Genomic DNA, 27099 nt, shown 5'->3' on the forward strand with positions numbered 1-27099 from the left:
CCAGAAAACGCCAACATTTAAAAAAAACAATGTCTGGGAGGATATTTCTACCAATCACTGCCAAAAATTCAAGCAACACCCATGAGTCAATGACTTTATTACTCATTTTGTGTTTTTAAATAAGGGTTAAATACATGACATAATGAAATATATTTCTTATGACACAAGCCAAAACTGTCAGAAGTTCCATACACAAACACTAAGGCCGAAGTTTTTTAAAATCTTCATCCTGGCTGGACTTTTTCAAAACCTCTGTTTTTAAGGTCAAAATTTATCATCTCCTGCGCGTTTGTGTGTGTTGTGTGGGGCATACTTAATAGTAAATGCTTGGAGAAGGGAGTGGTTGGGCTATAATGCATGCAGACTTTACAAAGTTAATGACCGCTAGGCAATCACAAAGGATGCTGAAGCAAAGATTCTGATTTTTTAAATTGGTCTGAATAGCTAACCACATCACATTACCAATTAGTGTGTTGTAATTAATGAACACTTTTGTTTCAAATACCTTTATAAGAACGGTTTTCTGTATAGGTTACCAATACTCCTAATATAAATAATCAGTAGGGAAATTGTTTAAGCATTAGTCATTACATCTTAAAAAATGACACTGATTGGTTTGCATATTTTCAAAATAAAGTAACTTTTTGTAGTTCTGCAGCTATCGAATATTTTAGTAATCGAGTAATCTTATCGATTAGTTTGTTCGATTATTCTAGTAATCGGATAATCCAATCCAATCTACTTTATTTATATAGCACATTTAAATAACAAGAACATTTCCAAAGTTCTTCACAGCCATGTTAAAAACAATATTAAAATACAATATTATGCTCCACCAATGACTGAATAAAAATAAAAAATAAATAAATATAAAACCAATATAAAAATAATATAAAAATAAATATGATTAAAAATAATTTTAAAGGGTAAAATCAATTAAAACAGTAAAATAGAAATCAAAGTCTATAAAAAAACACAGAGGACAACAGAGGACAGAGGACCACACAACTCACGTAGATAAAACACTTTGACAGCCTCAAAGCGTGTTTTAAGGAAACTTGTTGAAATAAACTAAACATTTTCTGCTTCCCCTAACCGTCATTCATTTTTCTATTAAAGTTTGTTTGATTATTCGAGTAATCGGATAAAACACTTTGACAGCCTCAAAGCGTATTTTAAGGAAAATTGTTGAAATAAACTTAACATTTTCTGCTTCCCCTAACCGTCATTAATTTTTCTATTAAAGGCACAAATCAACATTGAAATTACCCTTTCACACATTTACCTTGACAAAAATAATTAAAATAAACTCTGCACTGTTTTTCGCCACACAGTTCAAGGCACCCACACATCAACACTGCACAATTACATTGACCCTACGGAAACTATGTTAGCGTAAGTTTTGTGTATTCCATTTAATCAATATTTAGCAGTTAAATTAAAATTAAACGGTTAATCTAAGCAATAGAGTGTATATATAAAAAATTCTAATCAAATTATTTGATTAACCATGTCAACCCTGCTAGATTGGGGTTTTGTACTTCTTGTTAATTTGATGGAAATTTGAAACATTGATCTTGGCAATGGAGGCTACAGCCACCCCCACAACCTCAAGAGTTACAAGCGGTAGAAAATGGATTGATGGATGTGAATTTTAAGTGATGGAAGTTTGATAGTAGCTTGCTTTTATTGTTACTTACAACTCGTTGAAGATTGATTGCATGAATCTAGCTACAAAAAAAGGACAAATATCATGAGGTTATGGCGAATGAAGGACATTAGCGTTACTTACAGCTGTATAATGTCTTTTCTGCATGAATCTAGCTTCAAAAAAAGGACAAATATCATGAGGTTATGGCGAATGAAGGACATTAGCGTTACTTACAGCTTTATAATGTCTTTTACCCTATAGAAACAGGTTGGCTTTACAATGTTAAATGTGAAAGTGGCCCTGAAAGGCGACAGAAGGATGGCGTGTCTTTAAAGCGACTGGGTTTGTTAGTTTCCATCAGGCCAACACAGAAAGGAAAGAATATCTCAAGGTTAGAACAGCAATTGATTTCCTCAGATGTGTGTCCGCAAGAGGAAAATACATACACATAAAACTGTATGTAGCTGCCTTATGAAACCCAAAGCTGCACATGTCACTCTTCCTTGCTTTAAATAAATCCTAGTAAATAGTTGGAAATTAACAAATAAGGTATCAAACTTTTCTTAACCATCCACTCGTCCAGTGCTGCTCAAAGGAGGACATGTTTGTCCGAGCCGACGTGGGAGACATTGTGGATGTATGTGATCCTACAAGCCATCAGGTTGAGCAGAGCTTTGCTAAACATGACCTGAAGTGTGCCGGCCCCGGAGCAAACGTTGCTGTCACCTTAGCCAAGACGAGCTGTCATTTCCCCGAGTGGCCCATGAGACCTGACAGCTGTGGCGTTCCCAAAACAAATCACCCCTGCATTTGGTAACACTTGGCGTCCCCGCTATTTAGTCCTTGCCGAGACAAGAGCGGGAAAGGCAGCTGCTAATGCTCCGGCTAATGCACTGCCTAAATGTGTGTTCATCTTTGAGTGTGCATGTTTTGGGTTTCGCTTCTCTTTGTTTTCCCGCCATCTCCTTGAGTGTTTCAATACAGCAACATGCACATTTCCCATTATCACATTCTTTATCCCCCTATCTTTTGTGATCACCTGCATACCTCTCTTTGTGTGTGACCGTAAAAAAAAAAAATGTTCTTAAGACCAGAAAAAGAATCATAGTTTTTGTTTTCTTTTGGTGTACTAATACAATGCAACACATGCACACGGAAAGAATTACGTTGCTCTTCAAATGGCCATTAATGGTCTATTCTTTGTAATTGTCAAGGGAGTAGCCCGTTCATCACCTAGACTGAACTGTGCTCAGAAGTGCCGAGGCGAAAGTTCCAGAGAGGAGTTCTCTCTCAGGCAGTCCCTGAAGTAAGGTTGTGTTGACTGATTTTAATGGTAAATTTCACACTAGCGTGGTCTGTCCTAAATGAGGTGTTTTTCTCCTTATCAACTCTTAAATGAACGTGTTACAATGTAACTGTCAGTTATAATAAGCTCACACACACTTTTTCTCCAACACACACACACACATGAACCCGTCAGACAGTGTTTAAACACAGATATTTCTGTGTATTTATTGCTGGTCTGTTTTTAGACATCAAACGACAGCGGTTGAGATGTGCCTTTTATTGATGTCACTGTCTTTATGTCACATTCATTATTCAGAGATCCTTAGCCTTGTCTTTTAACTAAATATTTTTCCTCGCCTTACATTAGAAGTGAAACAACGCCCCAAGAAAATGAATAACTTATATTTAAAGTGGTGCTTCCAAATTACTTTGTAATGAAAAACATTCAGAATATTCACACTTTTGAATTTAGATAAATCATTATTAATAACAGATTATTACTCCCTTGTATGATTTAAATGAACTTTAAAAAGAAACCCAATATTCTGACACAGTACAATTGTTATTGTCAGAATGTCATCCAGGAATATTTTTAAACTTAAATTTAAGTTAACTTGTTATTTTTGACAGCCCTAATTTAAAGCCATATAGTAAAATTCCAATTATCACATTCATATTCATATTTTCAGATGTTAGTCATCATAATCGATTTATAATGGTTGTTTTATTGTATTTTTTCTTATATTTATGAGGTAGCGACTTGTCCAGGGTGTACACCGCCTTCCGCCTGATTGTAGCTGAGATAGGCACCAGCGCCCCCCGCGACCCCAAAGGGAATAAGCGGTAAAAAATGGATGGATGGATTTTGTAATCTTATATTTGTGTTTTTACTTTTTACACAACAAGAACACTTTGGTTATTCACATCTTACATAAAACTCACCAGAGGAGCTGCTGGCCTGAACACCAGCAGCAACTACAATGCCTGGCTCTGCACCATCCCTTCCTAAAGGTTTAATGTATATTACATATCAAGTTCATCAAGTAGGATGTTTAAATTGCACGCGAGCATTCATGAATGGCAGGCTTTAGAAATAAAGTGTATTACATTGCATTAGAGGATTCAACATCAGCCTCTAGATCACATTATAGACATATTTCTTTGGCCTGCAACTAAAAAGTATTTTAATGGACAACTAGTCAGCGATTATTATTTTGTCTTATTAGTCAACTAGTCAAACGATTATTGCTTAGAATCTGCTGTATACGTTTGAGTTTGACGTTGACGCCCTGAATTCATTTTAACCCATTTTTAAAACCTATCGCAGCAAATTCTATTGTAACAAAAGAAACATAAATGCAACATATGATTGCACAAAGTATATAATCACAGTAAAAAATAAATCAGCAAACTTAAAGTGCAAGATGTCCAGCAAACATGACCTTCAAATCAGAAAGTATGTTTTTAGTACTGTTATGTTAGTTTAGCTGAAATTATTTACTTGAAGAAATAAAAGTGTGAAAATTAACGATCCTGGCGATCTATTGGTTCAAATTCATTTAAGCGACTCGTCGTCAATAATAAATCTTTGTGGCCTAAACGATGCGGCCGTATTTTACACAATAGCTGGAGATATGATAATAATTGAGCATATATCCATCCATTTTCTACCGCTTATTCCCTTTCGGGGTCGCGGGGGGCGCTGGCGCCTATCTCAGCTACAATCGGGCGGAAGGCGGGGTACACCCTGGACAAGTCGCCACCTCATTGCAGGGCCAACACAGATAGACAGACAACATTCACACTCACATTCACACACTAGGGCCAATTTAGTGTTGCCAATCAACCTATCCCCAGGTGCATGTCTTTGGAGGTGGGAGGAAGCCGGAGTACCCGGAGGGAACCCACGCATTCACGGGGAGAACATGCAAACTCCACACAGAAAGATCCCGAGCCTAGATTTGAACCCAGGACTGCAGGAACTTCGTATTGTGAGGCAGACGCACTGGCCCCTCTGCCACCGTGAAGCCTAATTGAGCATATAGTACATTGAAATACAATAAATATAGTTTAAAACTATCTTTAGGTGCTGACCATTGTCATTTATAATAATTTTGATTTTGTTCGATTTAAAGTACATATTATTGTTGTATTGAATTCCCCTCCCGAAAATGGAAATGTCAAATATTTTTCATCATATCACAGACCTATCTTTCAGTTCTTTCTATACTTTATTGTATCACTGGCCCCTAGAACAGTGGTTCTCAACCTTTTTTCAGTGATGTACCCCCTGTGAAAATTTTTTTTAATTCAATTCAAGTACTCCCTAATCAGAGCAAAGCATTTTTGGTTGAAAAAAAGAGATAAAGAAGTAAAATACAGCACTATGTCATCAGTTTCTTATTTATTAAATTGTATAACAGTGCAAAATATCGCTAATTTGTAGTGGTCTTTGTTGAACAATTTGGAAAAAAAGATATAAAAATAACCAAAAACTTGTTGAAAAATAAACAAGTGATTCAATTATAAATAAAGATTTCTACACATAGAAGTAATCATCAACTTAAAGTGCCCTCTTTGGGGATTGTGATAGAGATCCATCTGGATTCATGAACTTCATTCTAAACATTTCTTCACAAAAAAGAAATCTTTAACATCAGTATTTATTGAACATGTCCACAAAAAAATCTAGCTGTCAACACTGAATATTGCATTGTTGCATTTGTTTTCACAGTTTATGAACTTACATTCATATTTTGTTGAAATATTATTCAATAAATATATTTATAAAAGATTTTTGAGTTGTTGCTATTTTTAGAATATATTTTAAAAATCTCACGTACCCCTTGGCATACCTTTAAGTACCCCCAGGGGTGCTCGTACCCCCATTTGAGAACCACTGCCCTAGAATATTCCTTTTAACAAATTAAAATGTCACTTCATATCAAGTTCCAAGAATTGATCGTGTGTCTTTCTGGTTTTTTATAGACTATTGAAGGAGAGGCTTTTGTTCAGCTACCCAGATGAACAACAGGAAGGAGGACATGGAGATCTCTTCTCACTACCGTCAGCTCCTCCGAGAGCTCAACGAGCAGAGGCAACACGGCATCCTGTGTGACGCCTGTGTCATTGTGGATGGAAAGATCTTCAAGGCTCACAAGAACGTTCTTCTGGGCTCCTCGCGCTACTTCAAGACTCTATACTGCCAGGTGAGCCTCTACAGTCAGTTTAAATAATTTTGTAATTTTCCCCGTTGTGTATTCCTTTGATAAACAAGCGCTGTTTGTCTTGACACGTCAGGTTAAAAAAGGGGCCGAGCCACACCACCAGACTACAGTCACTCACCTGGACATTGTGACTGCGACAGGCTTCAAAGCCATCCTGGACTTCATGTACTCCGCTCACCTCGCGCTCACCAGTAAGAACGTGATTGAAGTCATGTCTGCCGCCAGCTACCTACAAATGACAGATATTGTCCAGGCGTGCCACAGCTTTATTAAGGCCGCCCTGGACATCAGCATTCGCTCTGAGATGGCGGACGAACTATCAGACTTTGAAATGGGAGCTGTCACCGCAGCAGGCATAGGAGGTGGCAGTGGGGGAGGCGTAGGAGGTGTTGGTATCACGGGAGCAGGAGGAGTAGCTGGAACAGGCTTAGGAGGAGGTGGGATAGTGGGCATGGCCTCCGAAGCGCTCGCCTCCATCATGTCTGGTCGCAGCACCTCCCCCTGGCTGGCGCGCCGCACCAGCCCTGCCAACTCCTCCGGGGACTCGGCCATCGCCAGCTGCCATGAGGGGGGCAGCACGTATGGCAAGGAGGACCAAGAACCCCCCAAGAGCCACGAGAGCCAAGAGGAAGCTTGCCATGACTCCCAGCCTGCTTGGCCGCACGACTACAGGCCTGTCAATGTTAAAGAGGAACAGGTGTCCCCTGCTTCTTCCTCGCATCCCCGGGACACCCCCAGGGGTGCCGTTCATAGCCAAAGGGATCAGGTGGCAGGGGGCATGAGCGCAAGTGGAGACGGACCCTGGCAACCCTTGACAGGGTCAGGGCGGAGGAAGAACAGGAAGAACAAGGACACAGTCAGACATATAACCCAGCAGGCCGAGAGGAACTGGGACAGGGACAGTAGGCCTGGATCCCCTCTGCCGTCCATGCTGGCTGTGGCAGGCTGGAACTACAATGGACAGGATATTCCAAGTAAGTCTGTGTTTTGTTTCTTTCACACAAAACATTGATGTCTTATACACAGCAAAGCATTAGTGAAATCTTGTTTATGTGTACTGATTTTGTTGATTATTCAGTCTTTAAATGGGGTTGCAAGGAAAACATATAATTTAGGGATATTCCGATCAGGGTTTTATGCTGCCAATTCCAATACTGATCATTCACGAGTGAGATGGGACGATACCAGTATCGATACCAATCACATGTTTTGACTGTAAATGTTTCTATTTATTTAGGGTGAGTCCTAATGACAGTTTAACAATATAAACTAAATATTTAAAGTAGTTTCTTATTCTTTTCTTCTGTTTAATATGTTCAGCCTTGTCCTCCAGTGATTATGTAAGATAAAATGAAAAATGTTTCCCTGTAATGGAAGCAATTATTATTAGCTTAGAGGAGCGGGTCCACACTGTGTATGGAGACACATTATTAATTGCTATCTGCTTGTCAGCCAGCGGACTAAAAATAAATGCAGTGTTAGCCAGCGGGTATCGCCGTTTGTAATAAAAGGCATTAATTGGCAATGGCGATCAGATAATTTTTTAGGAAAATTGCATACCAATCGGTGGCCTATCGATTGGCACGTTCCAATATCATTGCGTGCGTCAAGCTAAAAATGCAGATAAAATAATTTTTTTGCACTTTTTTTTAATGTTAGAGTCATTATGGGATGAAGGGACTGTCATATCCAGAATCAAAAGGATAAACTGTCTGTTCTTTCATATTGTCTGATATTCTCCATCAAACATCTAGTGGTTTGCAATATCCTACACAAATTCAGCAATTCACATGTTTCCATATTATAAAACAGCTCTGCGCTGTTAAGTATAATTTTCTCTTAAAAACAGTTTGAAAAGTGTGCTTTTTATTCAGAGTCAGAAAGTTTACGAGCCTCCAATGACCTCTTCTCATCCTCAAAGGTGTAGATTAGCTTGCTTCCACACTAACGTGTTAGGACTAAGATGATTATCTCAAATCTTGGAGGTGTGGGGTAAAGCAGGTTTAAATGCAGATGATACAATCCTCTTCTTACTCTTGTTTATGTAGCACAAAAAGAAGCAAACCTAAAACTCTTTCTTTTCAGGAAGCCTCGTATTGTTTAACGAATTGCTTTACTCAGAAAAAAATTAATCAGAAATGCTTACCTGTGTGCGTGTGTGTGTATGTGTGTGTGTGCGTGCATGCGTGTGTGTGTGTACATTTTGGTGTGTACTGGTATGTGTGTGTATGACAGTAAGTGTGCTGTAGGCCCAAGGCGTCGATAGTTAGATCATTAAAAGTAAGAGAAGCTAATCCTGGGCGCATTAAGGGAGTTGGCTGTGAAATGGGCACACACGTCGCACAGCTAAAGAAAACAGGATAATTGAATTGACCTGGGTCACTGCACGGATTACCAGTGCGTCCTCGCCATCCTAAGCTCCTCCCCCTCTCTGTGGGATTTACGGAAGGACCTTTGAAAAGGGCAAGCGGAAGGAAAATAGGTAGATTGGTACAAGGGAGTGTTAGATGTGTGGGGTAAAGAGAGAAAGGAAAGGAAGTAAAGGAGTAGAGGACAGAACATTGTTGCTTTCTATTTAATGGGACACGGACAAAATTACAATAATGGGCTTAATTATTGCTCTTACCAAGATATTGTCGACAGTCTACGCCTCCAATTTTGTAGAGACAGTTTGGGGAAGACCCTTTCGGTTCCAGCCTGACGGTGCTTTAGTTTACAAAGCGAGGCCCATAAAGGCGTGCTTGGATGAGTTTTCTGTGGAAGAACTTGACAGTTGCAACATCAACCCCATCAAAGGCCACTGTCCATTTCCACTTGCCTCTGAACTCACAAACAATATTCCAAAAAAAACTCCAAAAAACAGAGACACACTACACATTGGTAAAAAGGACTTTTACTTCCTGTATGTGTAAAAGACTAAGTGCCCATGCAAACGCAGGAATTGAAACTTCTTAAAGACCCTGTTTTGTAGCAAAAAGAAGATGTTTTTGAGGTTGAAAACTAGAGCTGTCAATTTTTTTTAAGCAGAATAATCACATTGTTAAATTTGGAATTAATCTTGATTATTCAGAGGTTAATACTCAGTTTCATAATTCAAATTCACTTGAAAAAGAGCCCGGAATTTGGACCGAAATACAATTTTATTGTCAAAATGTCAATGAAATTTGCAAGCAAGGACACAAGTCTATGAGGGGCCGTTAGGGACATTATTCAGAATGACCTCTTACATACACTACTGAAATACTCTCACATAAACAGCTGAAAAACTCTCATTTACACTACTGAAATGTTTTTCTCTTACACGCACACACTACTAAAACACTCTCATACACATTACTGAAATACTCCCACACACTACTGAAACACTCTCATACACACTACTGATTTTTTTCTCCCACACACTACTGAAACACTCTCATATACACTACTACATTGTTTTCTCTCACACACACTACTGAAACACTATCATACACACTACTGACATTTTTTTCTCTCACACACTACTAAAACACTCTCATACACACTACGGAAATCCTCTCACACACACTACTGAAACACTCTCATGCACACTATTAAATTTATTTTCTCACACACACTACTAAAACCGTCTCATACAAACTACTGGAATACTCTCATACACACTTCTGAAACACTCTCGTCACACTACTGAAATGTTTTTTTCTCACACACACTACTGATATCTTCTCTGTCCCAATGATCCTAGGAGCTATGTTGTCCGTGGGCTTTCATGCCCCCTGGTAGGGTCTCCCAAGACAAACAGGTCCTAGTTGAGGGATCAGACAAAGAGCAGCTCGAAGACTTCTATGGATACACAACAAAATGGACTCAGATTTCCCTCGTCCGGACGCGGGTCACCGGGGCCCCCCCCCCCTCTGGAGTCAGGCCCGGAGTTGGGGCATGATGGCGAGCGCCTGGTGGCCGGGCCTGTTCCCATGGAGCAAGGACAAGTTGCCACCTCATCACAGGGCGAAAATCAGTTGTGTGTGAGAATATTTCAATAGTGTGTATGAGATTGTTTCAGCAGTGTGTGTAAGATAAAAATGTTTCAGTTGTGTGTTTGAAAGTGTTTCAGTGGTGCGCATGAGAGTGTTTCAGTAGTGTGTGTGAGTGTTTCAGTAGTGTGTGTGAGGGAAAAACATTTCAGTAGTGTATGTGAGAGGTAATTTTGAATAATGTCCCTAACAGCCCCTCATACATGTCGGAGTCTCCTCACTCATCTTTGTGCTGATGTATGCATTGAGCTGATCACTGACCATAGAACAGCCTGTGCCGCCTTTCAGGTAACCGTTTGTGTTTAAGGTAAAAGAGCATATACGGTCAAATTGTGTAATTAATCTATGTATATACATGATTAATGCAATTCTTTTGTAATTAATCACATGAGCTAACTCGTTAAAATTGACAGCGTATTAAAAACAGAATCATCTGACTTCTGGCCACACCAAAACTAACAATCTTTGGCCATTTGCACTGAGGGTTGCCATCTACAACAGGTGTGTCTTAAGTGTGACCTGTAGGCTATTTTGGGCCCACAGATTGTTTTTTATTGGCCCTCAGCAAATATCCACTAAATAATTAATAAGATATATTATTAGATATTGCTAAAATTGGCCTTACCTCAAAGAAAAAGTTTCAAATTCTCAAAAAATACTGTATATCAAGAACACCACCGGCTAACTTACTGTAGTTTAACAGAACATCTACATCACATCTGCGGTCCCTTCCAAGGTTTCTCGTTATTCCCATTGGGTTGAGTTTTTTTCTGAACCGCGGATGTCGTTGTTGCTTGAGCAGCCTTTTGAGACGTATGTGATTAAGGGCTATGTTCGTAAAATTTGATTGAAATAAAAATATATATATTCTCTCAATCAATCGATTGAGAGAATATATATATTTTTACGTATCTACATTTTCCACAATTACTAATTATGTTTAATTAAATTGCTGGTCAGACTTAGGATTTAGTGTGGGGTTCTGGCTTGGTACTCACAGCTGTCTTTGTGCACGAGCAACAAAAACAGTCTTAGAGAACAAACTAACAATTTACACTTTTTGTGTTGCTATGATAGAATATACATTCATTGATAGCTAACATTACTTATCCAAATCGCTATCATTCGCTCACAACACAGATAGCTCATACATGGTTACGTGCATACGCAGTTACGTCATTACAAGCTAAAAGCTGTAAGAGGGTGGGATATAATGCTTACAAAACATTTGAAGGTTAGCGTCCTCTTGGCATCTGTGTAAAGATTGCAAACAGCACCTTTAAGATGTGGATGGGTTTTTTTCAGATAGATTAGCTTATAGTGACTTGCAGCGGATTGGTTTTAACATATTTAATGCACAAAATGTACCAAAGTGGCCCAAGCATCCTCCAATTTTGGTGGAAAAATGTTGGACACTATTTCATTTATAAGGTAATTAAAAAATAATCCATCCTGTTACCTGTGGATTTACACAAGGATTAAGTGAAAGACCTGTGAGTGCAAAGCTCATATTTTACGACCGCGCAGATGCATTTTTCACATTGACCTTCATTAAATGTGAGATGAACAAAAATATTTTCCAACTTACACATGTGAGACAATTTCAATGACAGTGGATGTGTCTAGTCGATAACTGGTTGCAACACTTGTGGCATTCAAAGGCCGTACATACTGTACCACCGTCTCTTTATTTTACTACTTTCCAAAGCCAGCAGGCAGAGCAACGCCCTTTCTTTGTTGTCAGTGTAAGGCGCAATGATAGACAAATATAAACAACACACAAGGATTGTGGGAAATGTGTTTCACAGAGCTTTCACAGTCAATTACAGTGCTGCAGTGCGCACGACTATGCAAGCTATGACTGCTGACATTCAGCTCCGCCCACACTACGCTTGAGCCTGAAATCACCTTAAGTATCCAGCAAGGTAGTTTCTGTGTGTTTGGGGGGAATTGGTTATCTCTTATTGACTTGGGATCACATAGGCCCTGCACTGGGAGTGGTGAGATGTTTTGGTTGTGGGCATATTCTTCTGATCTGTGAAGCCACTAAATTCTCCCAGAGAAAGAAAAAAAAATTAATGGAAAAAACTAGTGTTAGTTTATACAGTGACCAAGTGACACTCACAAATAAACAGTATCTTTTCAGGCTTATGTCCACGTAAGTCTTAAGTCTCTGTAAGGAAAGGCTTTTTTCAACTGTGGTTGATGATCCGAAAGAGATTAAAGGGCATATGGAAGGAACAAAGAATTAGAAAGTTGTGTACAGCTTTATTTAGGCTACAATATATGGAACATACTGAAAGGGTTTAGTAGCTGCAAGGAGGCTGTTTGACCATTAATTTGTTCAGAGTTTAAATGTATTTTAAGACATAATAAAAACACAAGTTTTCTGGATTCATGTTGATACTAGACAACAACTTAGATGTACCAGATATATCCTTGGAGTAAGAAATGCAAAAACTGATCACATGTTTTGTACATGTTGACTTTACACTCACATTTTTCTGTGAAACCCTCAGAACTCATCAGTATCCACTTTGAAGTGTAAAATGTTCAACCCCTTATTTTCCTGTATCTCGTTGGAAAAGAAAATTAAATCAGATTTAAGTGGTAAGCGTCAATTTGCTGTTTTCAGTCTTCATAATGTAATTTTGGCTTGTATAATCGACACACGGTTCCAAAATGTTTGGGGAAGCGATACAAAGCACTATGTATTGTACAGCAATGACAGTTCTGTTCCATCAAAAGTCCTAGAAAGGTATGACCTAAATAGAATGCAACCATTATCTAGTCAGTAATTAGTATTGCGCTTATTCTTGCCATTTTGGGTCAAGATGGGAGTGAGGAAAATCTATTAGTAATCAATCATCCGTTGTTAATTCAGCAAACTAATAATTTGTGTTTGGGTGTAGGTCACAAGTTGAGGGGTATTTCTCACTAGCTTTATTTGTCATCATCTATATCTGTCTATCTGTCAGTCTTTCTGTATGCTGTATCTGCAAGTGTCATACATTGTCTTGTGTGTAAAGACAACACAATGATTGCCTGACTGGGGATTTGACTGGATTACTTTCCCATATAAGGATAATGTGTATGTTTGTGTTTAAGCCCTGTGTCGTGGCGTTCATTTGAATAAAATGCAGCATATCCATGTTGACATAAACACTTGCACAAATAAGGTTTTGATTTGTTTAGATCCTCTTCCCTTGCAAACATCTGCTGTGTTCATTTGATGTCGTTATTGGGGTCACAATGCACTCAACTTCCTGTCAATAACACACAACTCTGCTTTTTCATATGTTCACCTTGTGCGCCGACAGAAATATTTAAAAAAAGACTGGAACTCAGCACTGTGTTTTTAGAATCACGCCAGTCATGCTTGCCTATTCTTTTCTGTACACGGTTTTATTAGAGCTGACAATATTTTAAAGAGAAAAGCTTTAAATAGCCTCCCGCTCTGTCTGCTGATGTTGTAAACCTTTAAATGATTACCAGAAATTATTTTTAGGTTGGTACCCGCTGTTTCGATCTGACCTGGGATGAAAAGCATCAGGACATAAAAGGCTGTCAAGATGTTTAAAAAAAATGTTGTGTGCGAGCCAGTGATGCTTAATGTCACTCCTTCTTGGTTTTTCATGTCACGCTAACAAAATGAGTCAATCAGGGAATTGTTTGTCAGAAAATTAACTGACACCAATTTGGAGTGTTTGCCCCGTTTATACACTTCTAAAATGTCTGCTTTTCTCATGGCGAGAGAGGAAATCATGTGTTTTGGGGCTGTTCATTTACAAAACCATCAACCACATAGTGTATCAATGGTTATCCTTAGCACTCTCTTCATTTCTGACTCAAATATATATTTTTTATTAGCACTTGATTAGTGTAATTAAATAGAATAAGCAAATCCATGATTAATTCCATCCATCTCTCAGGGTCACGGGAGTGCCATGATTAATAATGTTATACTTTTATCAGCATTTGGTTTTGTTTGTGACTTTCTGTGTGCAGTTTTAAGATACCCTTGGAAATAGGGATGCAACGCTTAACCAGTTTTACTTTTAACTGTGGTATTTTATCACAAAAGCTTACTAAACTGTGTGTCCTCCTAACTTGCTGTTAACAGACATTATGCTGGTATGTTATTTTCTGCACAACCTTTAAGGAATGAAAACAAAGTTACACCAGTGGTGCATGCGTTTTTATGCAACTACCAAGACAGTATTCTACACTATCTTAAAATGGCAGCAGGACAAAGTAGAAAACTTTTTCCACCCAACAAAAGCTGAGAACATTTCAGGTACTTGAAAAAATTACTATGGAGTCATTGAAGATGATGGCTCACTCATTTTCAAAACCTGCAAGAAGAAATTTGTGACTAAAGGGTCTTCATACGTCCAATACGGCACAGCTTTACACGCCAAAGTAAATATGAGGCCTAATAACTGTGTTAAATGATGTTAGTTGCAAGTTGCCTCATGAAAAATTGAAGTAAATATACATTTGTGACTTCCAATAGTAGCTGAGCGTTGAGTCAGTTTGGTGTAAACAAACAGCAACATGGACTGTACTCCTGTCATTTTGTGACCATTTAACGTTAGCGATTACTTCTTCCTATTTGTGTTGAATAAACTTAGGCTTTGTAAGTTAATATAGCGAATTTAAAACACTAATATTACATCAGGAACTTGTAGAATACCAGCACTATACCATGGGATATAATTGTGCGATTCCTAGTTATTATTAACACAGGATAACATAGATTCCATCCACCCATCCATTTTCTACCGCTTATTCCCTTTTGGGGTCGCGGGGGGCGCTGGCGCCTATCTCATTATTAAAAGTTAAAACACTGTCATGGATGACATCCATCCATCCATTTTCTGCCGCTTATTCCCTTTGGGGTCGCGGGGGGGGCTGGTGCCTATCTCAGCTACAATCGGGCAGAAGGCGGTGTACACCCTGGACAAGTCGCCACCTCATCGCAGGGCCAACACAGATAGACTGACAACATTCACACTAACATTCATCAGTTGATGATAATAACAGTTGCGTAAATACAATTTTCACTTGGGGAATCAATAAAGTTCATCTTAGTATTCTATTAAAGATACAAATATTAATTACCAATATATTATTATTAGGGCTGGGCAACGATTAGATATTTTAATCGAAGTTAATTGCACTATTTCTCTGATTAATCGTGATTAACTGCATTGTATACGCAAAGCCCAATAATGAATTCAAAAGTAGTGTGTAGTGCACCTTTATTGGAATATTCTCCCACATGAACAAAAGCGCCAAAACATTTGTTGTGCAAACACAATTTAAATCAGTCCTTGTTAAACAGTAGCAGTTAAATAGCATATTTTATGAAAATCAACTCAAAAAATGTAAATACAAACATTTAAGCTTATTACTACCACTGCCAGGGTATTTAAGTTATCCTGTTTGTTATGGAAAATAAATATAATCTACATACAAATCTCTGAGCCACAATCATAACATCTGAACAGGCAATTTCTGAGGTAACAGCAGAAACATTTTTTTTTATCAGGGATCTTATGTTTAAAAAACCTATATTATAGGTATTGGGCTGTTTTAGGGAATTTTTGATCAAATTATCCATAGTAGCAATATTAATAATGTTGTGTTTATTCTGCGTAGTGCACTTAAAATAATTATGACCATATCTAGGAATTGATATGATGGGAATTTTCCGATTGTTTGCTTGGTGCTTTGATAAACTGAATGCATCATATACATGGTACTATATTGTGATGTTATGAGCCAGGGGAATAAAAGAACTGCCCTACCCAGCATGCAACAGGAGTGACGAGCATGCGCGGTAGCCCGGTATGGGTTGTGTGTTGCCATGACGGCATCTTGTATGTTGTGATATGCACGCTCTGAAAGCAAACGTTAAGAACTCAGCCAACACTCCTCATCTGCATTATTCATAAATAGACAGACAACACATATACTCCGCTGCTTCACAGGCTGCTAGATGTAGCCGGCAAAGTATTCCCATGCTAGCTAGCCGGTCTAGCAAGCACGCGTCATTCAGTCCAAAACGGCCCGATCCATCCACATTCAGAATTGTCTGGCGGTCGTAAGTGATCCCGGAGTGACCACGCTGTAAGCCAGCCATGAAATTTGCAGAATTGTCCGGTATTTTTGCCAAATGTTCCATCTTTACCAAGAGCCCCTCGACGACGCGCGACGCCATCTTGTTAAGAAAAGGCGTTAACAAAATAAAAGCATGTAAACAACATACGCAAATGTGCGATAAAATAATTGTCGGCGTTAATAGATTGATGAGTTAACTCATAATTAACGCATTAATTTGCCCACTCCTAATTATTATTAATACTTTTACTGATATTAATATCTTATTTGTCATGATCCGTTACCCGGGTCATGGCATGATTTATGTTTGGTAGTTTTTTCTGTCTGTTTGGTAGTTTTTTCTGTCTGTTTCCTGGTTGCACCCTCTTTCCCTGTTTACTTTTGGTTTCCATCGGCACTGATTCTCCTCACCTGTCTGTGTTTAGCAATTAGTGTTCCCACCAGGTGTTTTGGTTAATCACTCCCCTTTATAGTTTCCTGTCACCCAGCATTAGTTGCTGGGTCAATGTTTGCAATAGGCTACATTTACGTTTCTCCTGTTTTTTTCTCCTCTCTATAGTGATTTGATACACTAGCGTTCCTCGTTTTTCACCCTTTGTGACGTTTTGGTTTTGTTTAGCTCCACGCTAACTAGCGTCCGCAGTTTTGTATTTTTGTTCCTGCCTTTAATTTATTAAAAACTCGAATCTTACCTGCACACTACTCCTGCTTGTTTCCTGCATTGGTAAGGAACACGACAATCACAGCCATGCGCCCTCGTAGACGCAACATTATTATTTGATTACTATTTTCCAGACAGTAACAAATACCATCAAAATACTCTACAAAAAAGATTTTGTAATGTTTTTGTTGTGAAATTAATCAATGCATAATAATCGTGAAACTGTGATTATTACTAAAACTATACCTGTACATTCAAAATCTATAATCGTTGCCTCCTTACTTGCAAGTATGTTTAATCCCTATCCTGCAAAATTCTGAAAATGTATAAAAAAAAATCTTATAATAGAAGCAATATTCAGGGCTTTTGCTGATGTATGCACTCCTTGTTCTACGGGTTCTTTAATATTACGCATTTCCCTCCCACCAGCTGTTGTACATAGATTACATCAACATCCTTGCTCAACTTCTACATCTTCATCCGACCATCCACCTTGATCACACACTTGCACACTCTCTCATGCACACAAATGCAAGCTTAAAAAAGATAGTTTTCATACCATGGGTACTGCTGTACTTATGCATGTTTTGTCTAGTTTGAGCTCAGACCGTCATCCTCTAGAATGAAGAGGCAGTTAAGGACTCACCTGAGACCTGCAGACAAGAGTCGCCCCTCACCTCTACATCAACTTTTTATCTGTCTCTGTCTCTTTCCCACTCTCTCTCTCTCTCTCTCTCTCTCTCTCTCTCTCTCTCTCTCCAAACATCCCCTGCACCCACTCACCTTGTGTCTGTCTCCCTGAGTCTCTGCAATGTAAAGGTGAACGCTTAAAATAATGAATCAGACCCACCCCACTTTTACCCTATCCTCTCTGTATTCCAGTTCGGCCTCTCCCAATAGTATTTGCACTTCATTAAAGTTGAAATAGGTTTAATATTTAAAACACCGTGAACAGATTTCTACCACCCCACCCCACCCCTCACAAATCTCTACGTCTCCATCTCCCTTCTCCCGCCTTTTGGTTTAATAATCTACTCTCATATTTCCTCCCTAATTCACTCCTCCATCATTAAAAACCAAAATAGATTTAATATTTTAGACTGTGTGGACGTAATTTTTAGCCCCTTTCTTCTCGGCATGCCCCCCCTGCACATGTCGTTGAAGGCCATGTATTCCCCCCTCTCCACCCCCTACCCTATATTCCCTTCTTTGTGTCTTTTTTTGGCTTCTGGTTCATCTTTATCACTTTTTCCACAGTGCCTTCTTTATCTCCTCTCTGTCTCTTATTGTAATCCACCGCTCCCCACCCCAATTTCCCCCTCCCTCTATTTTTCCTTTGTCCCCATGTACACATGTTCATTTCAGGCCTTTCCTCCCAACCTAGTGACTCCTGTGGCCTGCCTACAGCACCTCCCAAGTACCAGACTGTTCTTATATGTATTCTCTTTATCGTGAGCCTCCTGTTTGCTTGGAAAAAAAAAGTTTCATTATTGCCGTGGCAACCAGTCTTTTCTCACCGCCCACCAGCCATCCTTGTCATATGACCTCACATCCTGCTGGACATTATGGGCAGTCCACCAGCTAAAAAGCCCCTTCTCCTCCTCACACACATTCACACCATTTTTCACACTCTTGCTGTCTGTCTTGTTTTCTCGCAGCTCTGCCTTCTCTAAATTTGCGCTATTTTTAATGCTGTGGCTTTAAACCAGCCATGTTGGACAGGAAACAGCCCCCCTTCTAGAATCGTGATGGTCTTTTTTGTCCCCACAACCCCGCAACCTGCCCCTTGGCATTACAGAACATGGAGGTGGTGTGCGGAGTGTTAAAGATTAGACATCCCACCCTCCATGCACCTGGGATGGGCACGTGTGTGGGCTGCAGTGAGCCATAGCCCACACACAATCTATATACACTCACCCACTATAACTTGCGTATAGTATATACACAGTCATGCTACTGTTCTAGAATCCCTCATCAAAAAGAGCCCCCCACTATTCTTGGCATCTATCATTCAGGTCTAAGAATGAACTGACCCACAATGCATCATGGCAGGATGTCCTGTTGGCATGGCATGCAGTTGAGGGTGGGTCAGGAGGTTTCTGTGGTTGCACAATTCAAAGCAGAACTCCCCCATAAGTGAAACTCCACCCTTGTACACATCAACATGAATGCACTACTGTCTTAGTTTTCAATCTGTTGATTGCAGGTGAAGTATGCAATATAAAAAGCTTATCACAACATTAGAATTCCCATAAACAAGACTATTACTTAAAATTGTCAACTGATATGGGTAAAACAAAAAAAATAATAATGTTGAGTGAAACTAGGTGAAACACAAGGTGAAACTAATATATGACATAGGCTCATAACATGCAACCATTGATTTGTCAAGTCTTCTTTTGATATAATTTTGATCATTATGCTTATGGCTTATGAAAACTTTTAATTAAAAATCTCAGAAAATGTGTTTTTTTTTAAAATACTGCAAGCCGTGATCATCTAAAGTATAAGGCTTAACATATCTCACTTTGCATGAAACAAGTTTATATCACATATTAGTTTCATATTTGCAGTTAAATTGCTGACGTGAATGGACTTTGGCACAATATTCAAATTTTGTTTAGTTTCACTTGTATGACCACAGGCATCTGTTACCGTAAAAAAAAAACACTTCACTTTTTTATGCATCATTAGAACACTTTGCTCACTTTTTAGCATCTAACCAAATATTTCAAAATAACAGCATAGTCGTAATCATCCATTCATCTTTTATACCGTTTTTTTTTATTAGGTGTTGATTACGCTGAAGTTTATCACAACTGACTTCCAGTGAAAGGCGGGGTACATCCTAGACCTGTCCCGATCCTAATAATGGTATTGGATAAGGGGCTGAATTTTGCCTATTTTAACTGATCTGTGATTGAGTGTCCCAATGTTAACTGACATGGCTACAGATACCTTCAAAAGGGATGCACACTCAGGGAGACTATTACATTTTCATATTTCCTGTTACAAACATGCAGGAGTTGCTTGAATTCCAGGAGGCTGGGTGTCTTGCCAGAACACCGGCTCAAATTTAAAACCAAGCTGCAATTAACCATTCACGGTGCGAGGCCACTTCTAAAATACTAATCCTCACCAAAATAAAGAAAGTTTCTTCAACGTCCATTATCACTGGAGCACTATACACACACACTACACACACTGCTACACACACATTGCGAGCAGGACGACACAAGAAACTAACCGTTAAAGCTTCAATGTAAACTATAGGTGTGATCAATCCAGACGCTGCCTAATACACCTATAGTTTACATTGAAGCTTTAACGGTTAGTTTCTTGTGTCATCCTGCTCGATAATATCGTTGTATAACGATATTATATTAGGCCGTAATATCGTTGTATAAGGATATTATATTAGGCGGCATCATTAAGTGATTAGATCAATGTTTTTCTTTTTCTATTATCATCACAAAATATGTTTTTGTTATTGTTTATTGGATACAGGAAGACTTTGAGGGCAACACCCAAATTATTTAGATAAATGGGGGCCAATAGTGGACATGGTTTTAAGGTGTTGTGCACAAAATACTTTATTTTGTTAAAAAACAGTTGTATGTAGCATTCAAAAGCGTAAAACTGGGTGTGAGTTTTCCTTGCCCTTTTGTGGGTTCTTCCGAGGATGTTGTAGTCGTAATGATTTCTGCAGTCCTTTGAGACATTTGTGATTTGGGGCTATATAAATAAACATTGATTGATTGATTGATAATACATCATCTAATTTACATCAATACTAGCAAATTGTACATTTAATAAGGTAAGCTTTATAAACATTTGCTCCCTTAAGTTACCTGCTATAAAACATTTTCAGTTCCATAATCTGTTGTCAAAGTGTCATCAGATCGGGATCGGAGGCCAAAAATATTGTTTCGGACATTCCTAGTAATTTCACAATTTAAAAAACATAAAACACCTGCGACCCCTCCAAGGTCTCTCATTGTCATCCCATTGGCTTGAGTTTTTTGTTGCCCTGCATGTTGGATCTGATGTGGGATGTGGGATGTTGTTGTGGCTTGTGCAGTTCTTTGAGACACTTGTGATTCAGGGCTATATAAGTAAACATTGATTGATTGATTGATTGATTGATTGATTGATTGATTGATTGATAAAAGGCACACATGTACACAGAAAGAAGATTGTGGCATTGACTTGCTTTTTAAAGTCTGTGTGAGATCAGGGCTTCAGCTGTTTTTCAGGAGATGAGAGACGGTGACGTGATGTGACCAGATGTGCCTTCCTCCCACTCATCTGATAGGCAAAATGGACCTTGCTGCCGGCTATGTACCTGGAAGTTTAGCAAAAGGTGGATAGTAGAGACTTTACTATTCATTACTGTAACCTGATGACCTAATGGGTCTTTGCGCTCTGTCATTTTCAGCCAACATGAAGTTCCGTGTCCCTGCACTGTTTATTTTAGTGAGGTGGCTTTGTTCTCTTCACCGTGCCCACTCCCTCTGTTGCCTCCACACACCACATCAGTTGGGAAGGGGAGCCATGGGTAGGGTGGGAGACAAAGGTAGGCAGTGGGGAAGTTTGGACAAAGTGGTCACACCATACACAGGAAGTGGAGGTCTGCAGGCAGTGGGTGTGTCAGTTTAACTGAGGCGCAGCTCATATACATGTGCACACACACACACACACAAAACACATGTACACAAACATGGGTGTGTTCCCACTGGAGGGCAAAGTCTCCTTTGCTCTTATACATCCATTCTCTCCTTTTTTCCGCCATGCCCGCATTTTCCCATTTCTGGTGTCAACACCCCCACTCCTCCTCCTTCTTCATCACTTGTTTCCTCTCTTATGGCAACACCCATGCCCCCATAAAACCCCCATCCTTTTGTAATGAAGAAAGTGTTAATCATACATCGGGGTTGGCCAACAGCAAGGAGACTCTTGGAGGGAGTGTCATAAAATACTCCCAGGGGACAATTATGGTCTGTGTACTGTAGATATGTATGTGAAATGTACAGTATATTTGTGTGTGTGCGTGCGTGCGTGCGTGGAGATGGTCTGCTGTCTGTCCTTCACAACTATCTCTACAACCTTCGTCTGTTTGGACCAGTTCATTACCATCCCAACTTGTAGAATGTATGTGTAACTCATACCTTTACGCTGTATATGTGTGCTTTTTTTGCAATATTTCCTGAAATCACCAACTTCCAGCCAATGTCATAATGTCACTCTCTTTTAGCAAAAAATAAATACATCTTGATCATCCTATATTTCCTATAATATTTTTTGCAATATAGATTTTTTCTGAAGGTTTTTTCAAGGCTCTATGGCAGGGGTGCCCATTACGTCGATCGCGAGCTACCGGTCGACCGCGGAGGGTGTGTCAGTCGATCGCCAGCCAGGCTTTTAAAAATATAGACCTAAAAATTAGCGATCATCAATCTTCACCAAGACGTCACCCGAGGGTCTTATGAGATGATGCTGGCTGCTGCGAGATCATTATTAAGAAAAAATGGTCGACAGTAAGTCGAGAAACACTTTGTATTTCAACAGACTGTCACGCCGTACCTTCCGTCAAAACTCTAAAGACCGACCGCACATTTCCTATCTTCACAATAAAAGCGCTGTTTCATGCTGCCTGCGCTAACAAAATAAGAGTCTCGGAAAGCTGGCGTGCACAAGCGAGCAAGCAACGGAATTTGCCGCCAATATTTTTCTTGTAAAGTGTATGGAAGCTGGATAAATAAGATGCCAAAAACCAACCACTTTTATGTGTTATTGTACAGAAAGGAGGACTTTTTTTCTCCTCCATTCAAAAATGTGGACGTTATCATCACTACTGTCTGATTCCAATCAATGCAAGTCATCAGAATCAGGTAATACACCAATTTATATTCTTGTCTTCATGAAAGAAAGACATCTATGTGTTACACATGCTTGAATTATCATTAAACACATTTAACTTGTTAACAAAAACATCTCTTACATAAATAAATAAATATAAATGATATATATGAATCAGGTAGATCCCCTCGATTTGGTCAATTGAAAAGTAGCTTGCCTGCAGAAAAGGTTGTGGGCACCCCTGCTCCAAGGCATATCTTCATGGAAGGTTTTGCAAATACATTCTTAATATGTGAGGACAACATTGCATATATGAACAGCTGGTAAGTGTTGCACAAGTCAATACATTCTTTTCTTTTTTTAATAAGAAAATATTTTAGCATTATTGACGGGTGTGAGACAAAATTATGTTTAAAAATGTATTTTGATAAAATATAAAGTTTAACAATGTAGCAAAACGTGTGGACAGTGGAATATCATGTTTTCTTCCATAGAAGCAGTTGAAAATGTAATTGTATGAAAACAGAAAAAAAATCCTATAAGCTTTTGACTTTTGTCTTGAAGTAAATAATGTTTCTCACTGTGGTACTCAAATAATCGATTCACATCCAAATCGCAATTTGTATTAAGTCCGAATTTAAATGGATTCATAATTGTGAGAATCAATTTAAAAAATACAATGATTCTTATATGAATATTTACTTATTTAACTATTTATAGTGTCGTTATGTAATTTACTCACTTACTTACCGCACTCTTTTAAGGAATCAATTTTTGGGTTAAAAACAATTAACAACTTTTATTTATTTATTTATTTTTATTTTTATTATTGTTCATGCTGTTGAACTTTCACAGTATCATGTTAGACCCGCTCGACATCCATTGCTTTCCTCCTCTCCAAGGTTCTCATAGTCATTATTGTCACCGATGTCCCACTGGGTGTGAGTTTTCCTTGCCCTTATGTGGGCCTGCCGAGGATGTCATAGTGGTTTGTGCAGCCCTTTGAGACACTAGTGATTTAGGGCTATATAAGTAAACATTGATTGATTGATTGATTGATTTTTAATTTATGTTTTTAATTTTTTTGTGTTGTATTTAATAAGTATTGTATTTTTTGTCTTCTCAATTGTTTTGTAAATTTCTAAGTAGTTCTATTCTAAGGAGTTAGGGTTGCTCTATTTTCTTTTATTAGATTGATTAACATTTTCTGATTCTTTTCTTAGGCCAACACTGTGCGTATGAGTCATATGTCAGCAGCCAAGACTAGCTTTTGTAACCTGTGACCAGTTTTGAAAATGTTTTTAATTTTTTTTATATCAAATAATATATTACGAAAATCGTGCTGAATTGACAATTGATTTTGTATAGAATCGTCACCCAAAGAATCAAAATTGAATCGTGAGATGCCTAAAGATTCCAATATTTATCATCTGAATTATCAAAGTGCTAGCACTCTTTTTACATCCAAAAACACATGGACAACGACAGTGTAGTTACACAACTTAGTTTACATCAAATTATGCAATCACATGCATGCATGAAAAAGCTTTACGGCACAACTTGTCACACTGTTGTGACTCTGCAGGCAATCGCTTCTTCTCCCTTTACATCAGCAAGGACTAGAAGGTGAAGCTAATCTTTGAGACAATCTGAACATGCCGGGCACATTTTAAGTGGCGGCCCAGAAAATTCCACTAAAAGCCATTCTACAAGGTGACAGTGCAAGCAGGGCTGTAACTAGGATTTGATAAATACCGAGGTCAAATATTGGCTGTTCAAGAGAAGTTTCGAAAGACTGAAATTATGGGTATCCCAGCACCATATATAATGTCCTGTGAGGTCCCTCAGGATTTGATCCTTGGACCAATCCTGTTTTCAGTGGACATCCTGCCCTAGCAGCACATTGAAAAAAAATATATCGTATTATCTTTATGCTGGTGATGATAGACAAATCTATGTCCCTTTAAAAAGAAAAAGTGTCACATGTTGAAAATCGCTTTTTAAACTGTCTTGAGGACATGAAAGCGTGGTTGGCAGTAAACGTCTTAAATTTAAATGAGAACAGGACAGAAGTAATTTAATTTGACTGAAATGTAAACCAGAACACTCACCCCAGTGACATGGTCTCTGTTGGTTAAGTTGGACAATGATTTTAGATTATAACAACAAATTAACTCTGTTGTATGCTCCAGTTTTTATCATCTGAAACTTTTAGCAAAAATGTTATCATTTTTTTCTATTAACATCTTTTGAGGGGGTAATCCATGCTTTTATTTCATCACATTTGGACTATTGCAACTCCCTCTATTAACCAGGCCTAAATAACTGGTGCTAAAACATGAGCACATTACCCCCATTTTAGCATGTCTTCACTGGCTCCCAGTTCATTTGAGAATTTCTTTGAAAATGGTATTGTTTTTTAATCTCTTAACGGATTAGCGCTACAATACAAACCCTGTTTCCATATGAGTTGGGAAATTATGTTAGATGTAAATATAAACGGATTACAATGATTTGCAAATAATTTTTAACACATGTTCAGTTAAATATGCTACTACAAAGACAACATATTTGATGTTCAAACTGATACATCTTTTAATTTTTTTTGCAAATAATCATTAACTTTAGAATTTGATCCCAGCAACACGTGACAAAGAAGTTGGGAAAGGTAGCAATAAATAATGATAAAGTTGAGGAAATCTCATCAAACACTTATTCGGAACATCCCACTGGTGTGCAGGCTAATTGGGAACAGGTGGATGCCATTATTGGGTATAAAAACAGCTTCCCAAAAAATGCTCAGTCTTTCACAAGAAAGGATGGGGCGAGGTACACTCCTTTGTCCACAACTGCATACGCAAATAGTCAAACAGTTTAAGAACAACGTTTCTCAAAGTGCAATTGCAAGAAATTTAGGGATTTCAACATCTACGGTTCATAAAATCATCAAAAGGTTCAGAGAATCTGGAGGAATCACTGCACCACGTAAGCAGCATGGCCGGAAACCAAAATTAAATGACTGTGACCTTTGATCCCTCAGATGGCACTGTATCAAAAACCGACATCAATCTCTAAAGGATATCACCACATTGGCTCAGGAACACTTCAGAAAACCACTGTCACTAAATACAGTTGGTCGCTACATCTTTAAGTGGTAAGGTAAAACTGTACTATGCAAAGCGAAAGCCATTTATCAACAACATCCAGAAACGCCGCCGGCTTCTCTGGGCCCGAGATCATCTAAGATGGACTGATGCAAATTGGAAAAGTGTTCTGTGGTCTGACGAGTCCACATTTTAAATTGTTTTTGGAAATATTCGACATCGTGTCACCCGGACCAAAGGGTAAGCGAACCATCCAGACTGTTATTGACGCAAAAAAGCCAGCATCTGTGATGTATGGGGGTGCATTAGTGCCCAAGGCATGGGTAACTTACACATCTGTGAAGGCACCATTAATGCTGAAAGGCACATACAGGTTTTGGAACAACATATGCTGCCATCCTAGCGCCGTCTTTTTCATGGACACCCATGCTTATTTCAGCAAGACAATGTCAAGCCACATTCGGCGTGTGGCTTGATAAAAAAAGAGTGTGGGTACTTTCTTGTACCGCCTGCAGTCCAGACCTGTCTCCCATCGAAAATGTGTGGCGCATTTTGAAGCGTAAAATACGACAGCGGAGACCCCGGACTGTTGAACAACTGAAGCTCTTCATAAAACAAGAATGGGAAAGAATTCCACTTTCAAAGCTTCAACAATCAGTTTCCTCACTTCCCAAACGTTTATTGAGTGTTGTTAAAGGAAAAGGTGATGTAACACAGTGGTGAACATGCCCTTTCCCAACTACTTTGGCACGTTTTTCATCCATGAAATTATAAGTTAACTATTATTTGCAACAAAAAAAAAAACTTTATGAGTTTGAACATCAAATATATTGTCTTTTTAGTGCATTCAATTGAATATGGGTTGAAAAGGATTTGCAAATCATTGTATTCCGTTTATATTTACATCTAACACAATTTCCCAACTTATGGAAACGGGGTTTGTATATTTTAGACCTGTTAGACCTGTGCTAATGTTTAGCGTATTAAACAATATTGACATAATTTAAACATTGTACCAACATTTCTATCACGGCCAGGATCTGAACTCAAGACCTTCTTCTTTGCAAAGCATGTACTAATGAAGCTCGCCACAGAGCCACCAGAAATGTCAATGGACAATTTGTGTTCATATTCTTACCAGTGACAACATGACGTGGCCAGGAATATGTTT

At 38.7% G+C, this 27099-nt stretch overlaps 1 protein-coding gene across 3 annotated transcripts in view; it reads left to right on the top strand.

Moving 5' to 3' along the window:
- zbtb46 (zinc finger and BTB domain containing 46) overlaps window positions 1–27099 on the top strand; it is a 136221-nt gene that overhangs the window by 35192 nt on the left and 73930 nt on the right. For all 3 annotated transcript variants that reach the window (XM_061904144.1, XM_061904142.1, XM_061904143.1), the window contains exons 2-3: window positions 5927–6147; window positions 6239–7139. In XM_061904144.1, coding sequence (XP_061760128.1) covers window positions 5962–6147; window positions 6239–7139 — 1087 coding nt within the window. In that variant the 5' untranslated portion in view covers window positions 5927–5961. The remainder of the gene's footprint in view (window positions 1–5926; window positions 6148–6238; window positions 7140–27099) is intronic.

This window comes from Nerophis ophidion, linkage group LG06, assembly GCF_033978795.1.
Source record: "Nerophis ophidion isolate RoL-2023_Sa linkage group LG06, RoL_Noph_v1.0, whole genome shotgun sequence".
Classification (NCBI taxonomy): Eukaryota; Metazoa; Chordata; class Actinopteri; order Syngnathiformes; family Syngnathidae; genus Nerophis; species Nerophis ophidion.